This window comes from Toxorhynchites rutilus, chromosome 3, assembly GCF_029784135.1.
Source record: "Toxorhynchites rutilus septentrionalis strain SRP chromosome 3, ASM2978413v1, whole genome shotgun sequence".
NCBI classification, from domain to species: domain Eukaryota; kingdom Metazoa; phylum Arthropoda; class Insecta; order Diptera; family Culicidae; genus Toxorhynchites; species Toxorhynchites rutilus.
Window position 1 is genome coordinate 263953044 of NC_073746.1, and position 24461 is coordinate 263977504.

Below are 24461 nucleotides of genomic sequence, written 5' to 3' on the forward strand. Positions count from 1 at the left end.
TTCACTTTCGAACCAACAATTAAAAACGCTTGGTACTTGACAAACTACACGGATTTATTAACAGGAAGTACATTTATTTTTATATGTGAACGGGTTGACTACTGGACTGAGGCTAACTAGACTTTCAACCATTTTCCCTAACTTCCTTTCTCAACTCTATATCTATTTCCTATTATTTCATTTAAATCTATACTTTCTATTTAATTTACACAACCATTTGAAATTCAAAGACAACAATCACTCTATAGATAACAAAACATTACACTGACAATTACCCTATCGCCTTCTCTATTTACATACACTCATACACATATCTTTGCCATAATTCGCATTTTGCCAGTGGCGCATCATCCATAGGGGGCTGCCAACTCCGATATCCTCGCCCACCCAGAAATTAGATTATTTCTGAAAATATATAAAAAAACCTCTTCGACTTGGGATGGGAAAGGAAAGAATGTTTCTGATACGCTATTAAATGTCAGTGTTGTCTGGCATAGGAAGTAGACAAATTTTCTCCACTGGTCTTTTTAGTAACACTGTAGCCGTTCTCAAAGTTACTACACGAACAATTCCATCTTCTCCTGGGTGTACTTGTTCAATTCTGCCCATTTTCCACTTCATGGGTGGTTGATTATCATCTTGTATCACTACTAATTTACCAACTTCAATTGCAATAGGAGGACGCCACCTTTTAGTTCTGCCTTGCAGCTGACAAAGATATTCACGTCTCCACCTCTTCCAAAAGTCCTGAAGTTTCCGTTGTATTTGCTGCCAATTATTCAAACGATTCAATGGTGCTGCCGAAAAATCTGGATCAGGTGTTGATTGAAGCGACGATCCTATCAGGAAATGTGCTGGTGTCAGCGGTTCCAAGCGGTCCTAAATCATTTGGATCATCTGATAACGGTGTAATAGGTCTGGAGTTTAAGCATCCTTCAATTTGTACAAGCAGTGTATACATATCTTCATGTGATACTGGGGTGTCTCCAATAACTCTCAATATATGGTGTTTCGCCGATCGAACTGCTGCCTCCCATATACCTCCAAAGTGAGGAGCACTAGGCGGATTAAAATGCCAGTATATGCCTTCTTCTGCACAAATTTTCGTCACCTTAGCGTGATGTTGGGAATCTTTCAAAAGTTTCAAAACTTCGTTGAGTTTGTTCCTTGCTCCAACAAAATTGGTAGCGTTGTCGGAGTAAATATCTGAGCACCTACCCCTGCGTGCTATAAATCTGCGAAGTGCCTGTATGAATCGATCTGTTGTCAAATCTGACACAAGTTCCAAATGTATCGGCTTGGTACATAAACAAACAAAAAGTGCAACATAAGCCTTTATTGCAGTTCGTCGCGGTGCGGGACGGATAAAAATTGGCCCGAAATAATCAACGCCTGCCTTCGAAAATGGTCGAGACACAGTCACGCGTGGTGCTGGAAGTTCTCCCATTAGTTGTTGTGCTGTGGTAGGTTTTGTGCGGTAACATTTGCGGCATAAGTGAACTACTTGTTTTGCCACACTTCTGCCTCCTAGAGGCCAAAATCGAAGGCGAATTACACTCAGCATTAGCTGTGGGCCAGCATGGAGCAAATTCCGATGGTAATTTTGCATTATCATTCGAGTGATTCGATGCCGAGCAGGTAAAATTATGGGATGTTTACTATTTTCAGATTCCTTTGAATGAGCCAAACGACCGCCAACCTTGAGAAGACCCTCTTGTGACAGGAATGGATGAAACCATCTTAACGGCGATTTACTGGATACCGTTCCACCATTGGCCAGTGCCTTCCATTCGGCAGCAAAAGTCTCGCGTTGGACCAGGAGTATCAGTTGGTTTTCTGCATCTCGAAGTTCAGTCGTAGTGATGAATGGATAAGTTTCCTTTTTCGGTGAGTTTTGTAGAATTTTCATTAATCTTTTCCATATTGCAGTATGACGAATCAACGTTGTTTAGGAGGAAAATTTCGACAGATACCGATAGCCGATGAAATCTTCTTCTGTGGAAGCTGCAACAACAGCAGCTGTACGCCGACGTTCTGTGTAGCCATCCTTCCGGTTTATGTTAGTCGTGGATTCTGGCCAATTCTCGAGACCCTCTGCAAGCCAACTGGGACAATGCCACCAAAATTTATTGGATACAATATCGCTCGGAGAGATGCCTCTGGATATGAGATCGGCAGGATTGTGTGTACCCGGAACATACCGCCATGCACAACCCTCTGTTATGTCTTGGACCTTGGCCACCCTGTTTGCGACGAAGGTAGTCCAGTTATTCGGAGCGGAAAGGATCCAGTTCAAGGTACACGTGGAATCTGTCCAGAATGTAGATCTCGCTTCTACCTTAATAGCCTTCTGCACCTTTTCAAATAGTTGTGCTACAAGCAGTGCCCCACACAGCTCGAGCCTCGGAATTGTTTGCGTTTTCAGCGGGGCAACCTTAGATTTCGACGTTAGGAGGTGAACTTGCGTATTTCCTTCTAGGTTTTGACTTTTTACATAAATGCAACCACCATACGCTTTCTCTGATGCATCCGAAAAACAATGGACCTCCACCGATACAGCGCCGGGAATTATTATACATCGTTTAATTTTTGTCTCTCTCAGGAGTGGAAGTTGTTCATAAAAGTTTCGCCATTTCTCGCCCACCGTTTTGGGTACCGGTTGATCCCATTCCAATAACTTCTCGTTCTCGTCACGCAATATCCAAAGGAATTGCATCAAAATTTTCGCGGTTGTGATTGTGGCTCCTATTATTCCGAGAGGATCAAACAAAGTGGCTATGATTGAAAGAATCCGACGTTTGGTAAGTATTGTTTCATCGTCGGTCGTGGAAAGTTTAAAATCGAATCGGAAAACATCTTCATCAGGTAACCAGGTAAGTCCTAATGCTTTAACTGATGGTTTTGTATCCAAATTAATACAATTTTGTATTGCCAGGTTCTCTTCAGAGATTCCTGTTAATATTTCTGGGCAATTGCTCGCCCATTTCCTGAGAGAAAATCCACCACTTTTCATCAGGCTTTCCAGTTGCATTCTCAGGTTGCGTACTTCTGTTGGATTATTGCCTCCTGTGATGATGTCATCCATGTAGATGTCTTCAATGATTACCTTGGCAGCTTCTGGAAAATAATCCTGTTCAGCATTTGCCAATTGCTTTAGCGTACGAGTGGCTAGGAATGGTGCCGGTCTCGTTCCATAAGTGACCGTGTTTAGCTCATATGTTGCAACGTCTTCTGCCGGTGATGCTCGCCATAGGATCGATTGCAACGGTCGGTCCTTGGGATGCATATTTATTTGTCGAAACATTTTCTCGACGTCTGCTACAACCATTATTTGTTTTGTACGACAGCGTAATACTATCGATCAGAGTTCCTCTTGAATGGTTGGTCCTGTCATCAATGCATCATTGAGAGAAATATTCGTAGAAGTTTTGCAAGAAGCATCGAAGACCACGCGTACTTTAGTGGTGCTACTCGACTCCTTGACCACCGGATGATGCTGTAGATAGCAACGTTTAACTTCTCCGTCATCAGTTATTTTTTGCATATGACCTAAGCGACAATATTCCGTTAGAAAAGAAATGTATTGATCTTCCAATTCAACATCTCGTGCCAATCGCCGTTCCGTTGCCTGAAGACGGCGAAGCGCTATTTCCTTTGAATCTCCCAATTGATCCACAATGCCTTCGTGCTTGGGTAAACATACGGTATAACGACCGTTGGTGTCACGCTGAACCGTATCAGTGAATATTTCCTCGCATCGTGCCTCTTCTGGCGAATAGTTTGACGTCGAACCAACTTCCTCACAGGACCAAAATTGTTTCATAAGCGATTCTAAATTATCTGAAGTCGATGCATTGCAATTTATGTGTAGTGGCTGGCCAATAGCTGTTGCACCGCCACACACCACCCATCCGAAAACTGAATCATTCAGGGCAGGTAAGTGATCACCCAATGCTATCTTTCTTCCCCCATGGAAGAAGTCGAAGAAGAATTCGATACCGAGTATGATATCAACAGGTTGGGATATTAGGAAGGAAGGATCGGCCAATTCTATTCCTTGTGGTATTTTCCATCCAGTAGTGTACACTGTTGCAGTTGGAATGTTAACAGTGACCTTGGGGAGCACCAAAAAGCTCATTCTGCGTGAAAAATTTGATAAACGCGACCTGACCTTCGCCCTCATTCTTTGCTTCGCATTTGAAGCTAGGGATCCAATTCCTAACACCGAAATGTCTACCCTGTCTCGGTGTACCCTCAGCCGCTGACTTAATTTCTCAGTAATAAAGTTACTTTCTGATCCGGAGTCGAGAAGCGCTCGAGCTGGGAATCGTACACCTTCATTACCTTCAACGATAACGATTGCTGTTGCTAGTAGAACCTGTGATGAACATCTTTGGGCAGTATTTGAAATGGATGAATCCGTGGCTGCCACGTTAGCCATTTGTGAGGTGGAAGGTTCCTTACCGCCGGAAGTGGAAGCGCATGGTATGGCTGTTGATGTTGGTTTTGGATTTACTTCTCTTTGCGTTTTGAAGCATACCAAGGAGTGATGACGCGCTTTGCAATGTCGACATGAATATTTGGATTGACATTCCTTTGCTTTGTGGCCATGTCTGAAACAATTCCGGCAAAGAGAACGCTTGCGAAGTAACGTATCTCTCTCTGCGACTGACATCCGTTGGAAAGTACTACATTGGTATAGTGGATGATGGCCCTCACACGTCACACAGCCACTGAAGGTTTGTACTGCGCTATAGGATGTCCTCTGAACGGATGGCTTCTGCTTGGCAGCGGGTGGAATTTGATGCGCAAATTTATCTACTGGCTTCGACGGTAGAGACTCCAGGATACGAACACGTCGCTGTAGAAAGTCTGTCAGGTCCTGCAGGGTGTCTTGCTCTTTCGTGGACGAATATTCTTCCCATCCTCTTCGAGTGGTTGAATCGAGACGAGAAGTGAGAATGTTCACTAGCAACAGTTCTTTATAATCGCCGGGCTGTACAACCTGGTCCAATGTTTGTACGATTCTCTGGAAACCTTCTAGCAAACCTTGCAAATCAGAAGTAGATTCTCTGGTGAGTGTGGGCAACTTGAAGAGCGATTTTACTTGAAGCTTCTTCAATTGCTTGCTGTTGTTGTACCTCTTTAATAACATATCCCAAGCAATTTGATAGTTAGCCTTCGTGATTTGCAAGGCATCTATCAGAGCTTTTGCTTCTCCTTGAAGACAACCCTTCAAGTAATGGAATTTTTCCACCTCCAGAAGATCCGCATTGAGGTGTATAAGAGAAATGAAAAGATCTCGAAAGCTGTACCATTCCTCGATGTTCCCATTGAACGTTTGCAATTTAATTTGCGGAAGGCGCACGTGATCTAGCGTTCCCAACATAGATGCATCGTGGCCACGAACGGACTGATCTAGAAAACCTGGCTCCTGTCTATCTTTAGCCTTATCCATCAGGAAGGATTTAGCAAAGTAATAACGCTCACTAAACTCCTGTCGTTCTTTCTGATAAGAATCTCCTTCATGTGATTTGACATCAACCAATGTCTCTCCAAATCTCTCCCAAAGATCATCAAGCTTCTCTAGGCGCACGTTCACTTGGCTGGCGGATGTCTCTTCTTTGAACGTCTCAACAAATATCCAAATATCGTTGAACGTTGCTTGGATTTCTTTCAGTTTGGTAACCAATTGCTTCAATGATGGCGCCTTCTTTGCCGTGGAACTGGATGCAGGCGGCATTTTACCTCAGCGTTTTGTGAATCCGGTAAATTAAAAGGGAACTGGTGTAGAATTCTGCAATATCCTAGCTTCGCTAGGCATATACTGTATAACTGACCTTACAGAAAAACAGTTTGAACCCAATGCAGAATTCGAAACTGAAGAATGACGTCACTCAATTCCAGCGAAACTATTCGCTTGCCAAATTGACCAAATTTCAGGAATATCGCAACTCAATTGCAATACCAGGGATACGTGTGAGAAATCAGTCGAAGAGGGTATAAAACTCAATCAAAAACGTGTATTTTCTGAAGATAGCTTCGTATTTTGTCTTCCTAATTCGGCTGGACATATACTGAACGTAGATTTTTTTACTACACGGATTTATTAACAGGAAGTACATTTATTTTTACATGTGAACGGGTTGACTACTGGACTGAGACTAACTAGACTTTCAACAATTTTTCCCTAACTTCCTTTCTCAACTCTATATCTATTTCCTATTATTTCATTTAAATCTATACTTTCTATTTAATTTACACCATTTGAAATTCAAAGACAACAATCACTCTATAGATAACAAAACATTACACTGACAATTACCCTATCGCCTTCTCTATTTACATGCACTCATACACATATCTTTGCCATAATTCGCATTATGCCAGTGGCGCATCATCCATAGGGGGCTGCCAACTCCGACAGCATGTGCAGACAGAGTGGACCATGTGACAATCATTTGTATATTGAATTTACACAATCTCCGATAGCCGAATTCAAACCAACAAAACTTTTTATTGAAGCTAATAGGTTCCTTGTCGAAATGTACTTGAACCCGTTAGTGTAAGGTGTGCACATTCTGAGTATATCAAAAAGTAAACTTGTTCCACTCCGACTGAACGGATCAGTGAAAAATGCTGGTCTTCAGTGTGAATGATCGCAAAATGTACTAATTCAGAGTGCGATTTAGGCTGTAGCGGTGACAATGAATTCAAATTTGACGATTCTATTGACGAATACTGTCTAAGATGATTGAAAATGGGAAGTTTATGCTTAACATGTTTTCCATGCAATCATATTCATGCCAGCAGTAGATGGCAGAGAATATTATGCTGAACGCAAACAAATGTTTATGCAGCTCCAAACTCACAATACTTCTCGCTCTAATTTTCATAGCGGAATGGCACGCTTTGACTCACTCTCAAAAAATAATTCATTTTGTTCAGTCAGAGTGGACCATGTATGTATAGGCCGCAAAATAACTGCCTTTTTTGGGACGATACTTAATGTTTTTTTAACAACTATCATGTGTCAAAGTATTACCAGAGAGTAACTAACATTTCTGAGAACAATATTGAATGAAAAAATTAAATGCTTTGAAAATCGCAGAACATTAAACTTTTTGTTCGTTTTTCTCGAAATCATAAAAATGTCAGTCCGGTCTGACTTAACACCGACCAATTCGTAATTGCTCTCTGTGATTTACCTGATCCAACCAAATTGCACAAAGAACACACAGAATGACGCTTGGGGCTAGGTCAATGAAAAATTACATATTATTAATATTATTAAGTCCTATTCGAATATTGGAAACAGTGCTATTGAGTTTTGGATGAGTTGTAAAATTTTTAAGCATTTATGAAGGCTCGATGCAATTTATAAGGCTTGAAACATATAGAATCCGGATTCACAAAACAGTTGTATCTCCGGATTGGTTGAAGCTACAAAAAATATTTCTTATATCCTAATGCAGCTAATTTCTTAATCTATTCAGAAAAATATTGAAATTATTCCGTTACAATTTCGACGAATTTCCGTATTTCCGTGTTTCTTCAGATATCTTCCATCAAAGTTTGGACTCTCTGTTGGTCAGCCTCAGCGCCCAATTCATTCCACGATGTCTTCATGTCTGCAGCATCCCGAGTCATTTTGACACCCTTATTTAATTTCCGCTTGACAATTGCCCAATATTTTCAGATTGGGCGTAATTGGAGGAATTGGAATTAGACGGATTGAGGTCTTTTCCAATGCAAACGAACCCATTGTCACGGTACCACTGAAAACCTTTTAACTGTAGTGGCAGCTTACCAATGCTTGCCAAAACCTCATCGGACCTTTGTGAGGCGTAAGGGAGTATTCTAATCTAGAAATTTGAAAAAAATATTTTCTTCTTCATATTTCTGAAGTTTAGGCATTCAAGAATATACATTCAAGAAAGGACTTTTTGAAAATCCCATTATTTACCGAATTATTTCCTTTTTTCTGATGCGGTATCTGATCTAGTGCGACCTAGACACAAAACTTCAAACGCGTTTTTCTCGGAACTAGTTTTTTCAAACTGGCGTACACAATATCCCAAGTTCTACTGAGTCGGTTCATGTTGAATTCATATGAATACAATTTGTATGCATCTCTCTATCGCATGCACTAATAAAAACTCATAATTTTTCAATTTTACTATTTTTAAAGTGAATATACAGGGTTTTCCAACTTTAAATTCCGAAAGTAAATTGAAATAAAACACACTTAGAATTCGAATTTCGATGAAACATTTATTTCAAATTAAAGTTTGGTTTATGCCATTATGTGTGAAATACAACATCATTCAAATGTCCACCTAAGGCTTCCTCGCACACCTTGATCCGGACAGGTAATTTTCGATGACTTTTCGGTACATATGGGGCGGTATCTCGGCCATAACTTCACGAATGTTATCTTTCAAATGTTCAAGAGTTTGCGGAGAGTTGGCTTAGACACGGTCTTTTGCATAACCCCACAAAAAAAAGTCTAGCGGGTTCATATCGCATGATCTGGACGGCCAATTGGCATCACCAAAACGCGAAATTATGCGTCCCTCAAATTTCGTTCGCAATATGGCCATGTTCGGTCGTGTTGTGTGGCACGTGGCGCCGTCCTGCTGAAACGACATGTTTTTTTTTATACTTTATTATAGAGACTTTCAAAAAAACCACATGTCATCCGTATCCATATCTTCAATTTGTGGCAAAAAGTCGTTTAACATGCGACCATAGCGCTCACCATTCACAGTTACCGTCTCACCGTCCTCATTTTCAAAGAAATTCGGCCCGATGACTCCACCAGACCATAATGCGCACCAAACAGTGACTTTTGGCGGATGCAATGGCCTCTCAACAATCACGTGTGGATTTTCTGAGCCCCATATACGGAAATTTTGGGTGTTTTTTTTTTTTTTTTTAAATATCGTTTATTTATAATAAGTATTTACAAAGTTAAAATTTCATTACTCATTCAAATTCAATATGAATTCTAGTTCATCCAAATCAATTGCATTGTTATTGTTAATGTAATTTGTATACTTAATGAAAAGTCGCAAGATTTCACTTTTTGTTGCTGCTGCTATGTTGCCCAGAACTGGTCGTATTAGTTGGTCAAAACTGAGACGCTGCCAACCGCCGAGTGTCGTTGTCAATTTTTGTTGCGTGTATCCCCACGCGGCAGTTACTCTAGGGCACTCGGAAAATTTATGTTTTAAAGTTTCAATTGTTGTCCTGCAGTGCTGACAATTTTGGTCGTTAGCTCTTCCAATGATGTTCCATAGTCTCCGATGCTCCGTCTTTTCGTTGATCAATAGGTAGAGGTCGCTCCGCTGACTCGACGACAATCTTTTTGTTGAAGCGTTTTTCCAAATTTGTTTCCAGTTCAGGCCCGGTTCGTTTCGTTCCACTCTTGGCAAATCAGACCGATTCAGATAAAAACTGTGTATTCGGTCACTGGTTGGATTCCGTTGTATATGCTGCGGCAGCAAGGAATATTCCTGACACAGGATTTTAAGGCATGGAAAACAGGGAGGAGGAGGGATAGTTTGGAATATGAATGATTGGTAGAAGGGAATGGAATCAATTTCTTTCAAATGCCGATTAACAAGTAGCGGTTTACTTTTCATCGCTGGTAGTTGCAGATTTAGTCCGCCGTTCTCTCTCCTGCGTGCTAGCTGCTGCATTAGTACTCGTGCTGGCAAACCACGAAATAGAAAGCGCCCCATCATCGTAGTCAACTTTGCAGTGTGAACGTTTTGTGGTGGTAATATTGACGCAATGTACCACACCTTTGCTGTGACGAATGTATTCAGCACTATCACTTTCTGCTGCATATTCAAAGATCGCAAGTTTTGCATCCATATAATTTGGGCGATTCTAGATAATAGTCTGTCCCAGTTCAGCTTTGCCATAAGATGTAAAGAATTAGCGAATATAACGCCCAACACCTTAACATTCTCTGCAGTCTGCAACCCTGGTATCGACAGCGGCTCATCATTGATACAGCCGACGTCGATAGCCACCGTTTTTCGTCGATTTAACTTAGCCCCAGCCAAACGCTCAAAATCGTCGAACAGCCTGAAAATCCGATCGATTGCTGGTATTGAGGTAGCGATCACCGTAACGTCATCAGCGTATGCAACACACAGATCACTATTACATATACGCTCCAGGCGTGTGAGAAGTGGATTCAGGTATACCGCAAAGAGAATCATCGACAACGGATCTCCCTGGCGTACGGATCGTTCTATGTGAATTGGCTGTGACAAGTGTCCATTCATTAGCAGCTTGGATGTAGAAGCCTTCTTTACTCTCGTAAGCCAGCCAACGAAGCTCTGGTTTATTCCCAGAGCGAGTAGGGTCCGATACAGGAACTCATGCGAGACCCGATCGAACGCGTGCTCCATGTCGAAAGATATCATCTTCCCTTTCAGTCTCCTTGCATACAGTTGAGCGATGCGGTCTTTTAACGATAGTGTAGCTTGATAAATAGACCGATCATTCCTAGCGCACTTCTGTACGTCACTCAGAGCACGATGAGTCCGAAGTATTGCTTCTAGACGGATTTTCAGTACTCTGCTCAAAATTTTATAGTCAACGTTGAGCAGGCTAATCGGACGGTAAGATCTCGCCGTTACATCGCCACCTTTATTTTTTATTAGAACGATTGTGCCGTCAGTGAAAGCTGCGGGTAACTCATCTCTCACAGCTTCGTTGATTATGGAGAAGAGTTCACGGTATATCACGTCGTACGTACGCTGGTAGAACTCAACCGGTATCCCATCGCTGCCCGGCGATTTTCGTTTCTGCGACGTTCGGATGGCATGCTCGATTTCATTGATGGTGATCTCATCCATCAGTGCAGCATTAGCTTCGTCATTCTCGGGTATCGCCCTCTCGCTTCGGAAATTCTCTTCTGTTGCCTGACTCGTTTCTTTTGCCGCATACAGGTTCACGAAATACCGAAACATGTGCTGCTCAATTTCGATAGTACCTTGAATTTGTTCTCCTCGCTCGTTCTGCAATTCTGTTACAGCTGTGTTTTTTCGTCTTCTATCTCCTAGTTGGAAGGTAGACAAACTCTCCCCCGCTACAAACGTCTCGTTGATGCGTAAAATTTTTTTCGTAAACTTCCGCTGTAGTGAAAGCATTTGTGCTTTTACACGGTTGATTGTTACTAGCATAGCGGGATTCTGGTAGTAACCATCATAGGCAATTCGTAGTTGCGCGTGTAGTCGTTGGTTCTCAGCGTTGAAAATATTAAAAATTTCCCTTGACTTCCAACGATAAAACTTTTTGATTTTAGGTTTCGCGTATGACATCCACCACGTCAACCAGCTTGGGAAATTCCTCCGTTGACGTGTCCAAAACTGCCACCGAATTCGAAAATCTTCTACATTTTCGGCAGTTAGAAGATGCGGATGAAGGGACCAGTATCCTCGACCATGTTCGGTGCCGAGATGGGGAAAGCAGATGCGTGCTATTAGCGCTTTGTGGTCCGTAAAGGAACAAACGTGTGTTGCTGCGCTTCGAAGTTGTGCGCATAGCCCTGCGCTTACGTACATACGATCGAGCCGGGATGCCGCATTGTGTGTAACGTATGTGGGTGAAGGCATCGCAGGGTACAGCTTAACCCACACGTCTTGAAGCTGCAACTGTTGAACGGTTGCTTGTAGTGCTGGGCTTGAGTTGGAACTCTTGAGTCGCACGGACGAAGTACACAGTTAAAATCGCCAGCGAGAATGACGTGTTGTGTGTTGTATCGGAGATAGTAAGCGAGTGTTCCATTGAAAAATCGCTCTCTATCCGCACGAAAAGCTGTACCCGATGGCGCATAAACGTTGCAGAAAGTTATGTTCTGTATTCTCAATGCAATGAGACGGCCATCCAAACTCTTTTCGACATGCGAGAATTGTATATGTTCCTTTAGCGCTATTGCCGTTTCCCGTCTTGTGTGATCTACGTTGCAAACGATGTTGAAGTTAGAAAGAGATAGCTGTTCATTTTCTACTTCCTGCAAGAACACGATGTCTAGGTCTAGCGCTCGGACAAAGGTCCGAAGTGCGTCTATCTTTGTTGCGTTCGTTATCGTGTTGATGTTGACGGACGCAATATTGTAGCTGAAGCGGTCAGTCATTATGATGGTAGATAACTCTCTTCCCGCTTGTCGTCTTCGTCCTCTAAGAGGTGCTTCTTGCCTTGTAAGCGAACGCGGAGATTCCTTGTAGAGCGAGTTGAGCCAACTGATATATCGGTGTCGTTGCCATCGGACTTGCCGCTAACAGTTTTGCGTACCACTCCACTGTTAACAGGAGGTTGCTGACCTGTGGTATCGGTCAACGACCCACTGCCCGATGGTTGAGTCGAACCCGAGGTAGAGGGTAATGCAGGAAAATTTTGTTCGTTACGGATCGGTGATGGTAACAGCTTATGCTGAGAATTTTTGTTTGGCGGCGGCATGCTTGCCGGTTTTATCGTGTTTTTATATATTTGTTTCGTACTTAATGCGGGATAGTTCGGATTTTTATTTGCTTGGTTCGCTTTTTTCAGCGGTATAGATGGGACACTAGTCTGCTTAGCGGCCTCGGCATACGACTTTTATATGAGCAGCTTTTTATTCTGCACACAAGTAACCCCAATGTGGATGTATTCACGGCAGTGTCGGCAAGTTTGTCGTTGACCGAAGTACGATACCTGAGTCATCTCTCCGTTACAATCATTTTAACTACTCTGATGCCGGTCGGTGTACCGGGGAAGAGAACATCAGTTCCGTTGAGCTGCTCCCGAATGGAGATGACGTCACCGTACCTTGCGAGTACCTCGGCGATTTTTTTGTCAGACACGTCTTCGGACAAATCATAGAGCTTCACTTCCACTGCGCCCTCCTCTAGCGTAATTTTCAGCGGATAACTTTCCCCGTCTACCGCGATCTCGTGTTTATTGTTGTGTTCTTCGCAGATTCGTTGCGCTAATGCGAGGTCAGTGACTTTGACGAATGTTACACCGAGAGCTCTGCTGTTCTGTATTCTCAGCACTTCATCTTGTTTTAGACACAGAACGGTAGCACAGAATTGGTGCACTTTAACATTGTCCGGTTTTTTCGGTACATTCGAAAAATCTATTCGGAATGTGTTTTCTCGGCGACCCATCGCGAAGTCGTTTGTCCGTGCAGCTACACGGAACGGCTCAGCGATGAGCACGAAGCGTTTATGATGAAAAAAAACGACTATACTGGTAATATTAGCTTTTGTTCGACTTCCACGTAAAGATAGCAAAAACGCGTCTGTTTAGCGCGGAAGTTGAGCACTCACTTAAACATTCCCCTGGGAACTGAAAAATACATTCATGCGAAAGAGTTCATTTTAATGTTTTCTATCCATGTAACACTGCGACCAAATATTTTTCAATTAAGTGCTATTAACAGGTGGTTATCGAGTTAGCATTAACCACTGGTGGGCTTCGAGTATCGAGGAAAATCGGGAAAGAACTAATCGTTGCTGAAAAATATTCTGTCAGTTTCCCTGGGAATTCAAAAATACATTGATGAGAAAGTGTTTATTCTAATGTTTTCTATCCATATAACAATGCAACCAAATACATTTGGTTTTGTGATTTTTCAATCGATGGTGTTCACATAGCCACCGAGCTCGAAATGTGCCTCATCGCTGAAGAAAATTTGATGCGAAAATTCAGCATTTTGCTGCTGTTGTTCGTTCACCCAATCGACGTATACCCGACGCATTCCATGGTCACCACGCTCTAATTTTTGTACCAGCTGGACTTTATATGGATGTAGGTGCAAGTCCAAATACAAAATTCGCCACAATGATGTGTTTGACAAGCCCAATTGCTGAGCACGCCGTGGAATCGAAACATTCGGGTCATCCTCCACACTGGCAGCAACAGCAGCAATATTTTCGGCCGAGCGCACATTACGATGATGCACAGGTCTCACAATATCCGCTACGGATCCAGTTTGTTCGAATTTACTCACTACCTTAGCGATTGTGTGCTCTGTAGGCCGTCCATGACGACCAAAATCCGTCCGTAATGCTCGAAAAACATTTGCCGGTTTTTCATCATTTTTATAGTATAATTTAACAAAATTAACACGTTGTGCGATGCTAAAACGATCCATATTGTAAAATGGCAGACATTCAACTAACGATATGACGCTTTGGTTGACAGCTATATCAAACGATTGTCAGCGCAGGGCTGTATACTTTCGGAAGCCCGAAATGGAAAACCCTGTATAATAAATATATAATAATATATAATAAAGTAAAATCGAGAAACGTAAAAAAAGTTCCAAACAGCATTCAAATGGCCGTCATTTTGTCAAAAAACATGTTTTTGACTTGCCCGAGGTTCATGCGATAGTGACATCTTTACTGATTCAGAAGCTGTTCGATTTTTTTTTGTTTCAGATAAGCAGAAAGGCTGGAATCGTGTACGCACAACTTTTTTTTTATTTTTTCCGTACAATTTTTGTTTTATTGTTGAAAGATAGATAAACAAATAACTATATATTGGATAGTAAAAACATTCTTTGTTTATTTTTTTCGGAACTCGAAATAACGTCTGAAATTTGAGCATCTACACTAGAATACCCCCTTAAAAAACGGAAGGAGACGTTTCTATAGGTACTCTTCCCTATTCATCTGGAGTTCACTGTCTTGTTTGTGACGAGAACCATCTGTCCACAGCAGCCAATCTTTTGCCAAATTGCGAGCTTCCTGGCAAATTCATCAGCGAAACGAACTCAAATTGGCTATGGACATCTCCGGTGGCCTTATAAAATTTCAAGTCTGGGAGCTGTTCAAAATCCATCTTCACGTACGTTTCGTCATTAATCAGCATACATCCCTCGTTCTTCTTCAAAGCCTTGTAGTACAACTTTTGAGCGCGTCTTTTGCCCACCAGATTTTGCTTCATTGTCCTGTTTGGATGCATTCAGGCACAGAAATTACAATAACCTGCTTGCATAGGGATTCTTCGTTTTTTTTTGGTCAGAGTTGTGTTTTTGGCGATGTCGTAGTTCGAATATCCCGGGTTTGCCTTAATTGTTCTCAATACCCTTAACCCCAGCTTCCCATCGTAAGCTCCACTATGACGCGTCCTCTGATCTATTCTGAACATATTTGTACGTTTAGGGAAACATTTCAGCTTATCATACACGGTCGGTTTAGCCACATTCAGCGAATTTGCGATTTTGGTACTTGACCACGCCAGATTTTTAATGTGGGAGTCCAAAATCAAATCTATTCTCTCGATTTTCATCCTGCACAACTTTTCCGTCGTAAGATACAGATTTTCCAAACAATTTTATGTCAGAAAATTTCAGATACGCCTACTACGACCGCTGCTATAAAATTAACAGTGATTCCTATACTGAACGGATTTGTATGCTGGACATATCGCAAAAAAACAGAAGTGAGATCATGCTAAGTCTCTTTATTGAACAGTGACCTGATGTTGTGATATACAATTTCAAAAATCCAATAATTCGTGTTACGTGTGAACAATTCATTAACAATTGAAAAAATCGGCTACTGTTTTGAATGTCGTCGAATCTATATTCATTCTGAAGAATGCTTTAATAAACATTGAATAGTTATTGCTTAAGCTGCATCATAAACACGCATACTATACATCAGTGGCGCCACGCACCTCCCAGTCGACGCCAATGATGTGTATTCAGTCGGAACGGCGTGGAGAAGTTATAGCGGATATAGCACCAGATTTTCCATTTATAACGGGAGACGGACTAACGGCTTGGATCAATTGAAGGACCTATTCCCTGACCTGAACTCTTCGGCGCCTTTAAGCATTATTAACATTATTTTTAAATATTTTCTCGAGGCAGTTTATTCTGACATCGAGACGGTGCTCCGAATTTTCCTGACGCTTCCAGTTATAGTGGCATCGTGCGAACGCAGTTTCAGCAAGCTTAAATTGGTTATTAACTATCTGCGTTCTAAAATAAACAAGACCGACTCAATGGCTTGGCAATTCTTTCGATCGTGAAAGAATCGCCAGCAGATCTTGATCTAGATGCAATTGTAGATCATTTTGTTCCAGCTAAAGCACGCAATGCAAAGTTTTGACTAGAGAATAAGCGAAGCTGCGAATAAACTGCTCAAAGTGAACATTGATATAAGTGAGTAGTTTTCTCAAAATATCACAATCTCAAAACTAGTGAAAATATCGAACCTGGAATTTCCTTTCCTGTCGCACCGGCAGTTGGGAAAAATGTTGAACATTCACCATTCAACCGTCTCCAGAGTGTTGATGCGGTTCTAGGAGCGGTTGACGTTGGACCACGGCAAAGGAGCTGGAAGAAAACCAGGACCGGAGAACAAAAAGACGGAGGGAAAGGTGAAACGGATGATTAAAGCAAATCCCAACGTCTAAAGCCGTGATTTGGCTAAAAAAATCGGCATGTCGCAGAGCTACGTCCAGAATGCAAAGAAGAGAGCTGGACTACATACATACAAGGTACAGAACTTCCCAAACCGCGATGAGCGGCAACAAAGCTCTACGAGAAGATGCTGACAAAATATGGCTGCTGTGTGATGGACGACGAAACGTATATAAAAACCGATTTTAAGCAAATTTCGGGGTTAGAGTTTTTCATCGGCAAGAGCAAGTTCGATGTGGACGACAAATTTAAGAAGAAGAAAATGTCGAAGTTCGCCTCCAAATATCTCGTTTGGCAGGCCATCTGCTCTTGCGGACTGAGGAGTGAGCCTTTCGTGACAAAGGGCACAGTAAATGGCGAGATCTACAAATCTGAGTGCCTCGAAAAGCGCCTTTTACCGTTCTTGCAGCAGCACGACGAAGCTCCGCTATTTTGGCCAGATTTGGCATCATGCCACTATTCTAAAAGTGTCCTGAAGTGGTATGAGGCCAATTCTGTCTGTCCAAAGGACATGAACCCGCCAAACTGTCCGGAGCTGCGCCCGGTGGAGCAGTACTGGGCAATAATGAAGCGGGAACTTCGGAAGAGCAAGAAGACAGTCAAAGACGAGAAGGACATGTTAAGAAAAAGGAAAAAAACTAAGAAACTGGTACCGGATGACACTGTAAAGACTTTGATGGAGGGCATCAAGCGAAAATGCGTTCAATTTTACACTCAAGGCTCCATCGATTAACTTTTCTTTTGATTTTTGAAGTAAATATATGTATAAAACTATCCTAAAATTTTGGTTTGATTCTAAACATTATAAGAAAATTGGCATGACATTTTCGCAATTTTCGTGTCGCAATAATTTCGTGTTCGCCCTTTAAGCTTTGTTCGGTTGTTAATCATTCCATAATGAAATTAGGCATGTGGAGGACAGTTCAGATTTTATGAAAAATCATGACATCTGAACTGTCACTGTTACTGTGTCACCTTAACATGACAACATTGCTCCAGCAACACAGTCGTCGCACCTCTCTCTAACATTTTGGTACAGGAACGATGGAAACTAGAAACGGACGGTCTGTCATAGAGAGGTAAACAAAGCAAACCAGAAGCTAAAAGGAAACGATTTATTAGAAAAACCTGTAAAAAAAGTGATTGATTGGAAAACCTGAAAAGAAAATTGGATTAACTGAAAAGAAAAGAAAATATTGAAAAACAAAACTCAAAAAAAAATCTTTCACATGAACATTTCCATGGAGAAATTCCTCACTAAATATCGGGTTTCTCAATAGGGACGCTACAAAAGTAGATCGACAGGGCATCAAATGTAATTTCACATGAATAAAGAATTTTATTGATATCCAAAACCGTTTTTGTTTAATTGAAAAAAAAAACTTTTGCAGCGTTCTTATTGATACTTAATAATTTGCCGCAAGTTGAATGCGGACGTATTTAACTAAGCCACCATGTTTTTTTTCGCTGCTATTTCATCTAGAAATACTTTCGCGAAGCATATTCACGCTTCAGTGGAGCACAGTTTGAATTATTTTGTTTCATACTTATGCAGAACGAAAACCTAAACCAATCCCTCTTTTCTCCTTATCGTTGATTTATTTCTTACTAGCTGACCCGGCAAACTTCATCCCACCCAAAATTTATTTTTGACGTAGGACTACGTCTTTCATTTCTATACCGGGGTGTAAAATCAAAGTTTCGAAAACGAAAGCGTTACGCCGGAGACCGAGATTTTGAGCATTAATAGCTCCTAATAAACTGAACGAAATGGTATGATGAACACTTCATTCGAAAGATAAAATGTCTACGCGTTATATACTTGTTACTTTTTGATCCAAAAACTTGTTTCAATAGTCTTAAAATTGATTTCAAAACAGGCTATTGAAATCACCAATCGGTATATAAGCGAGCGCCACTCGGAAATCCACTCAGTTCTAATTGAACAGCGATTGGAAAAATAATCTGCCAGTTCCCCTGGGAATTGAAAAATACATTCATGCGAAAGAGTTCATTTTAATGTTTTCTATCCATGTAACACTGCGACCAAATATTTTTCAATTAAGTGCTATTAACAGGTGGTTATCGAGTTAGCATTAACCACTGGTGGGCTTCGAGTATCGAGGAAAATCGGGAAAGAACTAATCGTTGCTGAAAAATATTCTGTCAGTTTCCCTGGGAATTCAAAAATACATTGATGAGAAAGTGTTTATTCTAATGTTTTCCATCCATATAACAATGCAACCAAATACATTTGGTTTTGTGATTTTTCAATCGATCGCAATTAACAGGAAAGCTTCTGAAAGTTATTCTTTTTCGGCGAGGAATCAAGAGATCGAGGGATTCATTACCTAGCCTGACCTGACCTGAAAGACATGCAGTTTGTTTGGAACTGTGAGGGAGGGCAGAAAAGCCAGGAGGCAGGAGGCAGGAGGAGAAGAGAAGGTGACCAAGAGAGTATCAGCATCGAAAAACGGTTCCGCTTGAGACATCGGAGCAGCCACCACACACACATACACGCGCGGAACTATTTTTGTTTGGTTGCCATCCAGTATCGAGAAGATTCCGGAAAGATATTATCGTTGCTTAAAAATAATCTGCCAGTTCCCCTGGGAACTGAAAAATACATTCATGCGAAAGAGTTCATTTTAATGTTTTTTATCCATGTAACACTGCGACCAAATATTTTTCAACTAAGTGCCATTAACAGGTGGTTATCGAGTTAGCATTAACCACTGGTGGGCTTCGAGTATCGAGGAAAATCGGGAAAAATCTAATCGTTGCTGAAAAATAATCTGCCGGTTCCCCTGGGAATTGAAAAATACATTGATGCGAAAGAGTTTATTCTAATGTTTTCTATCCATATGACACTGCAACCAAATACATTTGGTTTTGTGATTTTTCAATCAATCGCAATTAACAGGAAAGCTTCTGAAATTATTCTTCCCCATCAGTAGAAAATTTTCGTATACAATATTGTATGCGCGCGCAACGGAAAATGTTTCGCCTCGCGAAAATTATATAATTTTCAATTGATTATTGCTCAGTCGCCGAAATTCATCGTAAACCACACCTTCTCTCGATTCAATCATGCACAAAAAGCATACTTAAGTGTTATTCTGGTGGTGAAACGCATTCATTTTTCGTGACGACATCGACAAGGCAACATCGTTATTGAACGAGCTGAACGAGCGGAACGAGCTGGACGAGCTGGACGGCGAGGGATCAAGAGATTCATTACCTGGCCTAACCTGACTTGAAACACATACAGTTTGTTTGGAACTGTGAGGGAGCGCAGAAAAGCCGATCCATCAGAAGAAGAGAAGACGACCGAGAAATTATCAGCACCGAAAAACGGTTTCATTTGAGATATCGATGCGGCCGCCACACACATATATACGTACGGAACTTCTTTCGTTTAAATGCCATCCAGCATCGAGAAGATTCCGGAAGAATATTATCGTTGCTGAAAAATAATCTGCCAGTTCCCCTGGGAATTGAAAAATACATTCATGCGAAAGAGTTTATTTAAATGTTTTCTAACCATATAACACTGCGACTAAATACATTTGGTTTTGTGATTTTTCAATCAAGTGCAATTAACAGGTGGTTATCGAGTTAGCATTAACCACTGGTGGTGGACTTCGAGAAGAGTCCGGAAAGATATCGCTTCTGCAAAATAATCTGCCAGTTCCCCTTGGCATTGAAAATAACATGCAAGCGAAAGAGTTTATTTTAATGTTTTTTTAATGTTTTTCTGCGACCAAATACATTTGGTTCTGTTATTTTTCAATCAAGTGCAATTAGCAGGAAAGCTTCTGAAGATTATTCTTCCCCATCAGTAGGATATATTCATATCCAATATTGGATGCATAAAACCTTGTACCTCTAACGTCTCGTTTTCGAAGTCCCCCAAAATATTCATTTATTCTTTCATTCAGAATGGATTCAGATTCAATTTCAAACAAATGATCACTAAATCAACGATAGTCCTACGTCACCATTACCATAGATATAACCCACTTCCTGTTTTTGTAATCAATACCTCCAAACGTTCACGTTTTCTTACTTTCGATCATGAGTCCAATCGCAGAACTGTTCATTGATTCATCTTCTAATTGACCCTTTACAATTTACATTTACTATACATTTCCTAGGACTTCTACCAAAACTCGTCATTGTCATATCAGATTATTTTCAGATACAATTCTCGTTCAAGATTTTTCAATCACTTGCAAATAACATGTTTCCCCGTTACATCGAATACATGTTTGATACAGAAAATATGATAGAATGAAGACAGCCCTAAATCGGATAATTCCTTCTTCGAGTTTTGCTCTTATCAACACATTCGGCGATCCATTTTTATTTATCTAGATAGAAGAAGATATAGGAGTGCGTTTTATCACATTAAAATCCATTTGCACTTTCAAACAAAAATCAATTTCGTTGGCCAAACATCAAATGGACATCAATTGTCACTATGTAACTGTAGAACATATTCGAATTGAATTTCCCGAATTTTCCCATTTCCCTTCAGAATTTTCCGAAAAGTTTCAATTGTCATGTTTGGTTGAAATATGTGTTATATTTTTATGTGATCCCCTCTCCATTCCATAGAAGGGAGGGATGTCATACCATCATAGAAACATTTATCGAACCCTAAAAACTTTTTATTCCAAGTTTGATTCCATTTGATTGATTAGTTCTCGAGTTATTCAGTCCCTCTCCCCTTCAGAGAGATGGGAGCATTGTCAAACTACCATAGAAACAATTACTGCCCCCTAAATCCTCCACATCCGCCAAATTTGGTTCCGTTTGCTAGATTAGTTCTTATGTTATGCATAAATGTATGCTTCATTTGTATGGCAGTTTCTCCACCCCTTAGAGAGGGAGGAGATGTGTCTATCCAACACAAAAACATTCATTACACCCTAAAACCTCCACATGCCAAATTTGTGTTCGTTTGCTTGATTAATTCTGGAGCTATACTGAAATTTGTGTTTCATTTGTATGGTAGCACACCCCGCCCCCCTTAGAGAGGGAGGAGGTGTGTCTATCCAACATAGAAACATTTATTGCACCCAAAACCTCCACATGCCAAATTTGGGTTCGTTTGCTCGATTAATTCTCGAGTTATACTGAAATTTGTGTTTCACTTGTATGGCAGCCCCCCTTAGAAAGGGGGGAGGGGTCTCGAACTATCGTAAACACCTTCCTTGGCCCAAAAAAAACCCTACATACCAATTTTTACGTCGATCGGTTCAGTAGTTTCCGAGTCCTTAAGGATCAGACAGACAGACAGACAGAAATTCATTTTTATATATATGGATAGATAGATAGAAGATAATTGTTTCTCGCTTATTTCTCCGGTTATTCTCTATCTACCGACAGTCGACACAGGAAACCCACAAGAAACTTATTGGGTGTGCTGTTTAATTCGTTCCGTTTCTGCAAGATGAAACAAGCTGCTGTTTTTGCTGAATCGTGAAGTGTCCACATCTGTCAACCATATGTTGTTCAGAAGTCTTTGCACAACCAGTTCAGTTTGATTGATTTTATGTTTCCATTGGAAGAAAAGTGCAGTAGCAGCGCATCGAATGCTTGAAGAAGTTATGGTGACAGCACCTTCAGATAGATTTTGTAGGAAATAGTTTGTACGGATCGAAAGTGACGATTTTTGTGTGAAGAGTCTGGGTCAATCGAAAAAGTTTTAAAAAATTAGAGACTTTACTCGGACGGAATTCGGGTCAAACGCTTGAAAAACCATTGAGAGTAACTTGACAAGCTATTTCTAAATGACTCGAAGCTCGAGATGTCGAAACACGATTTTGCATCTCCGAAATGTTGCTTGAACGACACGCACGAAAGAATGGTGCCATAGTAATACTCTGTATTTGGTTGAATTAAAGGTTGTGTTCAGAGTGTGAACCTCTATTAGCTACTAAAATCAGGTCAAACCGTTTCAAGCTAGCTTTTTGTCGAAAGATGTCCGGATTATGCGACCAGACACGAGTCGATAATATTCTATCATCACACGGCTCGGCCTCATATTGCTGTTCGAGTTAAAAACTATTTAGAAAATAGCGGATGGGAACTTTTGGTTCAATCGCCTTATAGCCCAGACCTTGCCTCTTCCGACTACCATTTGTTTCGATAAATGCAAAACGCTTTGAATGGCATACGCTTTACTTGAGAACCGAATGTCAAAAATCCAGATTCATTTTTGGCTTCAAAAATAAACGCTTCTTTCGCGATGGAATCAGTAAATTACCAGAAATATGAGGAAAAGTAATGACTAGCGATGGGCAACACTTTGAATAATTCACTAATGCATTTTATTATTCAAATAAATGTGTTTTTCATGCGAAACAACAGGGCGAATTAAATTGAACACCCAATACAAAACTATTAACTTAACAATTGTCTACATTGATTACAACATACAAAAGGTACTCATTCATCAGAACATTGAAATTATTGTTTCAAAATTGGATTTTGCATTCATCGCTGCTATTCTCAAAACGATGTTTTCGAACGAATTCATTTTCAGTACTATCTATTTTGAAAAAATAATCATGATTCCTTTGTTAGCGCAACTAGTAGCCGATAATTATGGGCGGCAATTTCCAACTTTTGAACAATGAATTATCTGTTTTCTTCTCGGTCCCAGAATATTCGACCATTCGGTAAACAATCAAGGAAATGTATTGTTGCTCACAATTTGTCTTGTTGTCAGAAGAAATATAAAAAAGACTGTCTCAGCAGTAATTGCTATCAGATTGGAACGATGAACGGCTGGATTCGTTTGGCAATACTAACCGTGCTGCTCTGCGGCATTGTGACTGCTCGGAGAGGACGGTTCCGGGTTCCAATACGGAACGGGCATAAGCGTGGAGATCGTCATTTTGCCATTCGACCTCACGATGAAGTTGGTAAGAAAGACAATTTTGAGTTTTTATCATATTTTGAGAGTTCTATATCATTCCAGGTCGTCGTATGCGCCATTATAAACGAAGCGTGAACAAGACATTCCCGTTCGAGCAAGGCATGGGCATCTATTTCCAAGGCGATATTATGCTGAGACCTGAACTGGAAGAGAATGCCATACGTTCAGACAACAATCCGAACGTAAGATGGCCTAATGGTGTTGTTCCATTCAAAATAACTGGAAAGTTCAGTAAGTGTCTAACATCAATAATGTAAACTTTAAAAAATCTAATTAATCTTATACCTTCAGCTGCTGATGAGATAGCTATTATCAAGAAAGCTTTGAGTAACATTTCTGCTCAAACATGTATCCGTTTCGTTGATTGCCAAAATGGTCAAATATGTTTACCTATCGATAACAGTGCATCTGGTTGTTGGTCGTATGTTGGAAGGAGTGACTATCAACAATATAACAATGTGAATTTGCAGACTCCCGGTTGTATGACAACTGGTACCGTAACCCATGAAATTTTGCATGCTCTTGGACTTTATCACGAGCATATTCGTCCTGATCGTGATGAATATCTCCTAATTGACAGAAGCGCATTGTTACCAGAATACAACACAAGTAAGATTTCTTTTTCTCTTCTACTACGGATATCAGATCATTGATACATATATCGATTTCCAGCTACTTTCTGGGCTGCCAATTACGAAAAGATGCAATACCCACAGGTTGAATTGTTCGGCCTTTCGTACGACTATGGAAGTGTGATGCATTATTCGAGATATGCAGCAGCAGCCAGCTCCAACAAGCCGGTATTCGTAAATAAAGTACGTGCCTGTTGTTTAGCTAAACTTATGGGATGATAATGGCTAACGACGTTTAACATTTTTTCAGAAACCCTGGAACAAAGATTTCGGCAATGAGGTCGGTATGTCAGCAAGTGACATTACAAGGGTCAAGAAGATGTATTGTAACGCTCTGTCTGGATAGACAGCCTTGGATGTTGATCCTATATCCGGCTTTGTAGGTTTTACAGTCCAATTTCCCTATGATAAACTCTCAAATAAAACATATTTCGCAGAA

General features: G+C 40.8%; 3 protein-coding genes across 3 annotated transcripts; 1 reads left to right on the forward strand and 2 right to left on the reverse strand.

Moving 5' to 3' along the window:
* Window positions 1-1948: 1948 nt before the first annotated feature.
* LOC129774186 (uncharacterized) lies at window positions 1949-3286 on the reverse strand. The gene has a single exon (XM_055777888.1). It carries the CDS (start codon window positions 3284-3286, stop codon window positions 1949-1951), a length of 1338 nt encoding a protein of 445 aa, XP_055633863.1.
* A 75-nt stretch (window positions 3287-3361) lies between these two features.
* Window positions 3362-5743, reverse strand: LOC129774187 (uncharacterized). The gene has a single exon (XM_055777889.1). It carries the CDS (start codon window positions 5741-5743, stop codon window positions 3362-3364), a length of 2382 nt encoding a protein of 793 aa, XP_055633864.1.
* Window positions 5744-23231: 17488 nt separating this feature from the next.
* Window positions 23232-24461, forward strand: LOC129779765 (astacin-like). Its single transcript, XM_055787437.1, has 5 exons — window positions 23232-23376; window positions 23433-23621; window positions 23682-23999; window positions 24063-24205; window positions 24273-24461. The coding sequence occupies exons 1-5, from the start codon at window positions 23232-23234 to the stop codon at window positions 24366-24368; spliced, it is 891 nt and encodes a 296-aa protein (XP_055643412.1). The 3' UTR covers window positions 24369-24461.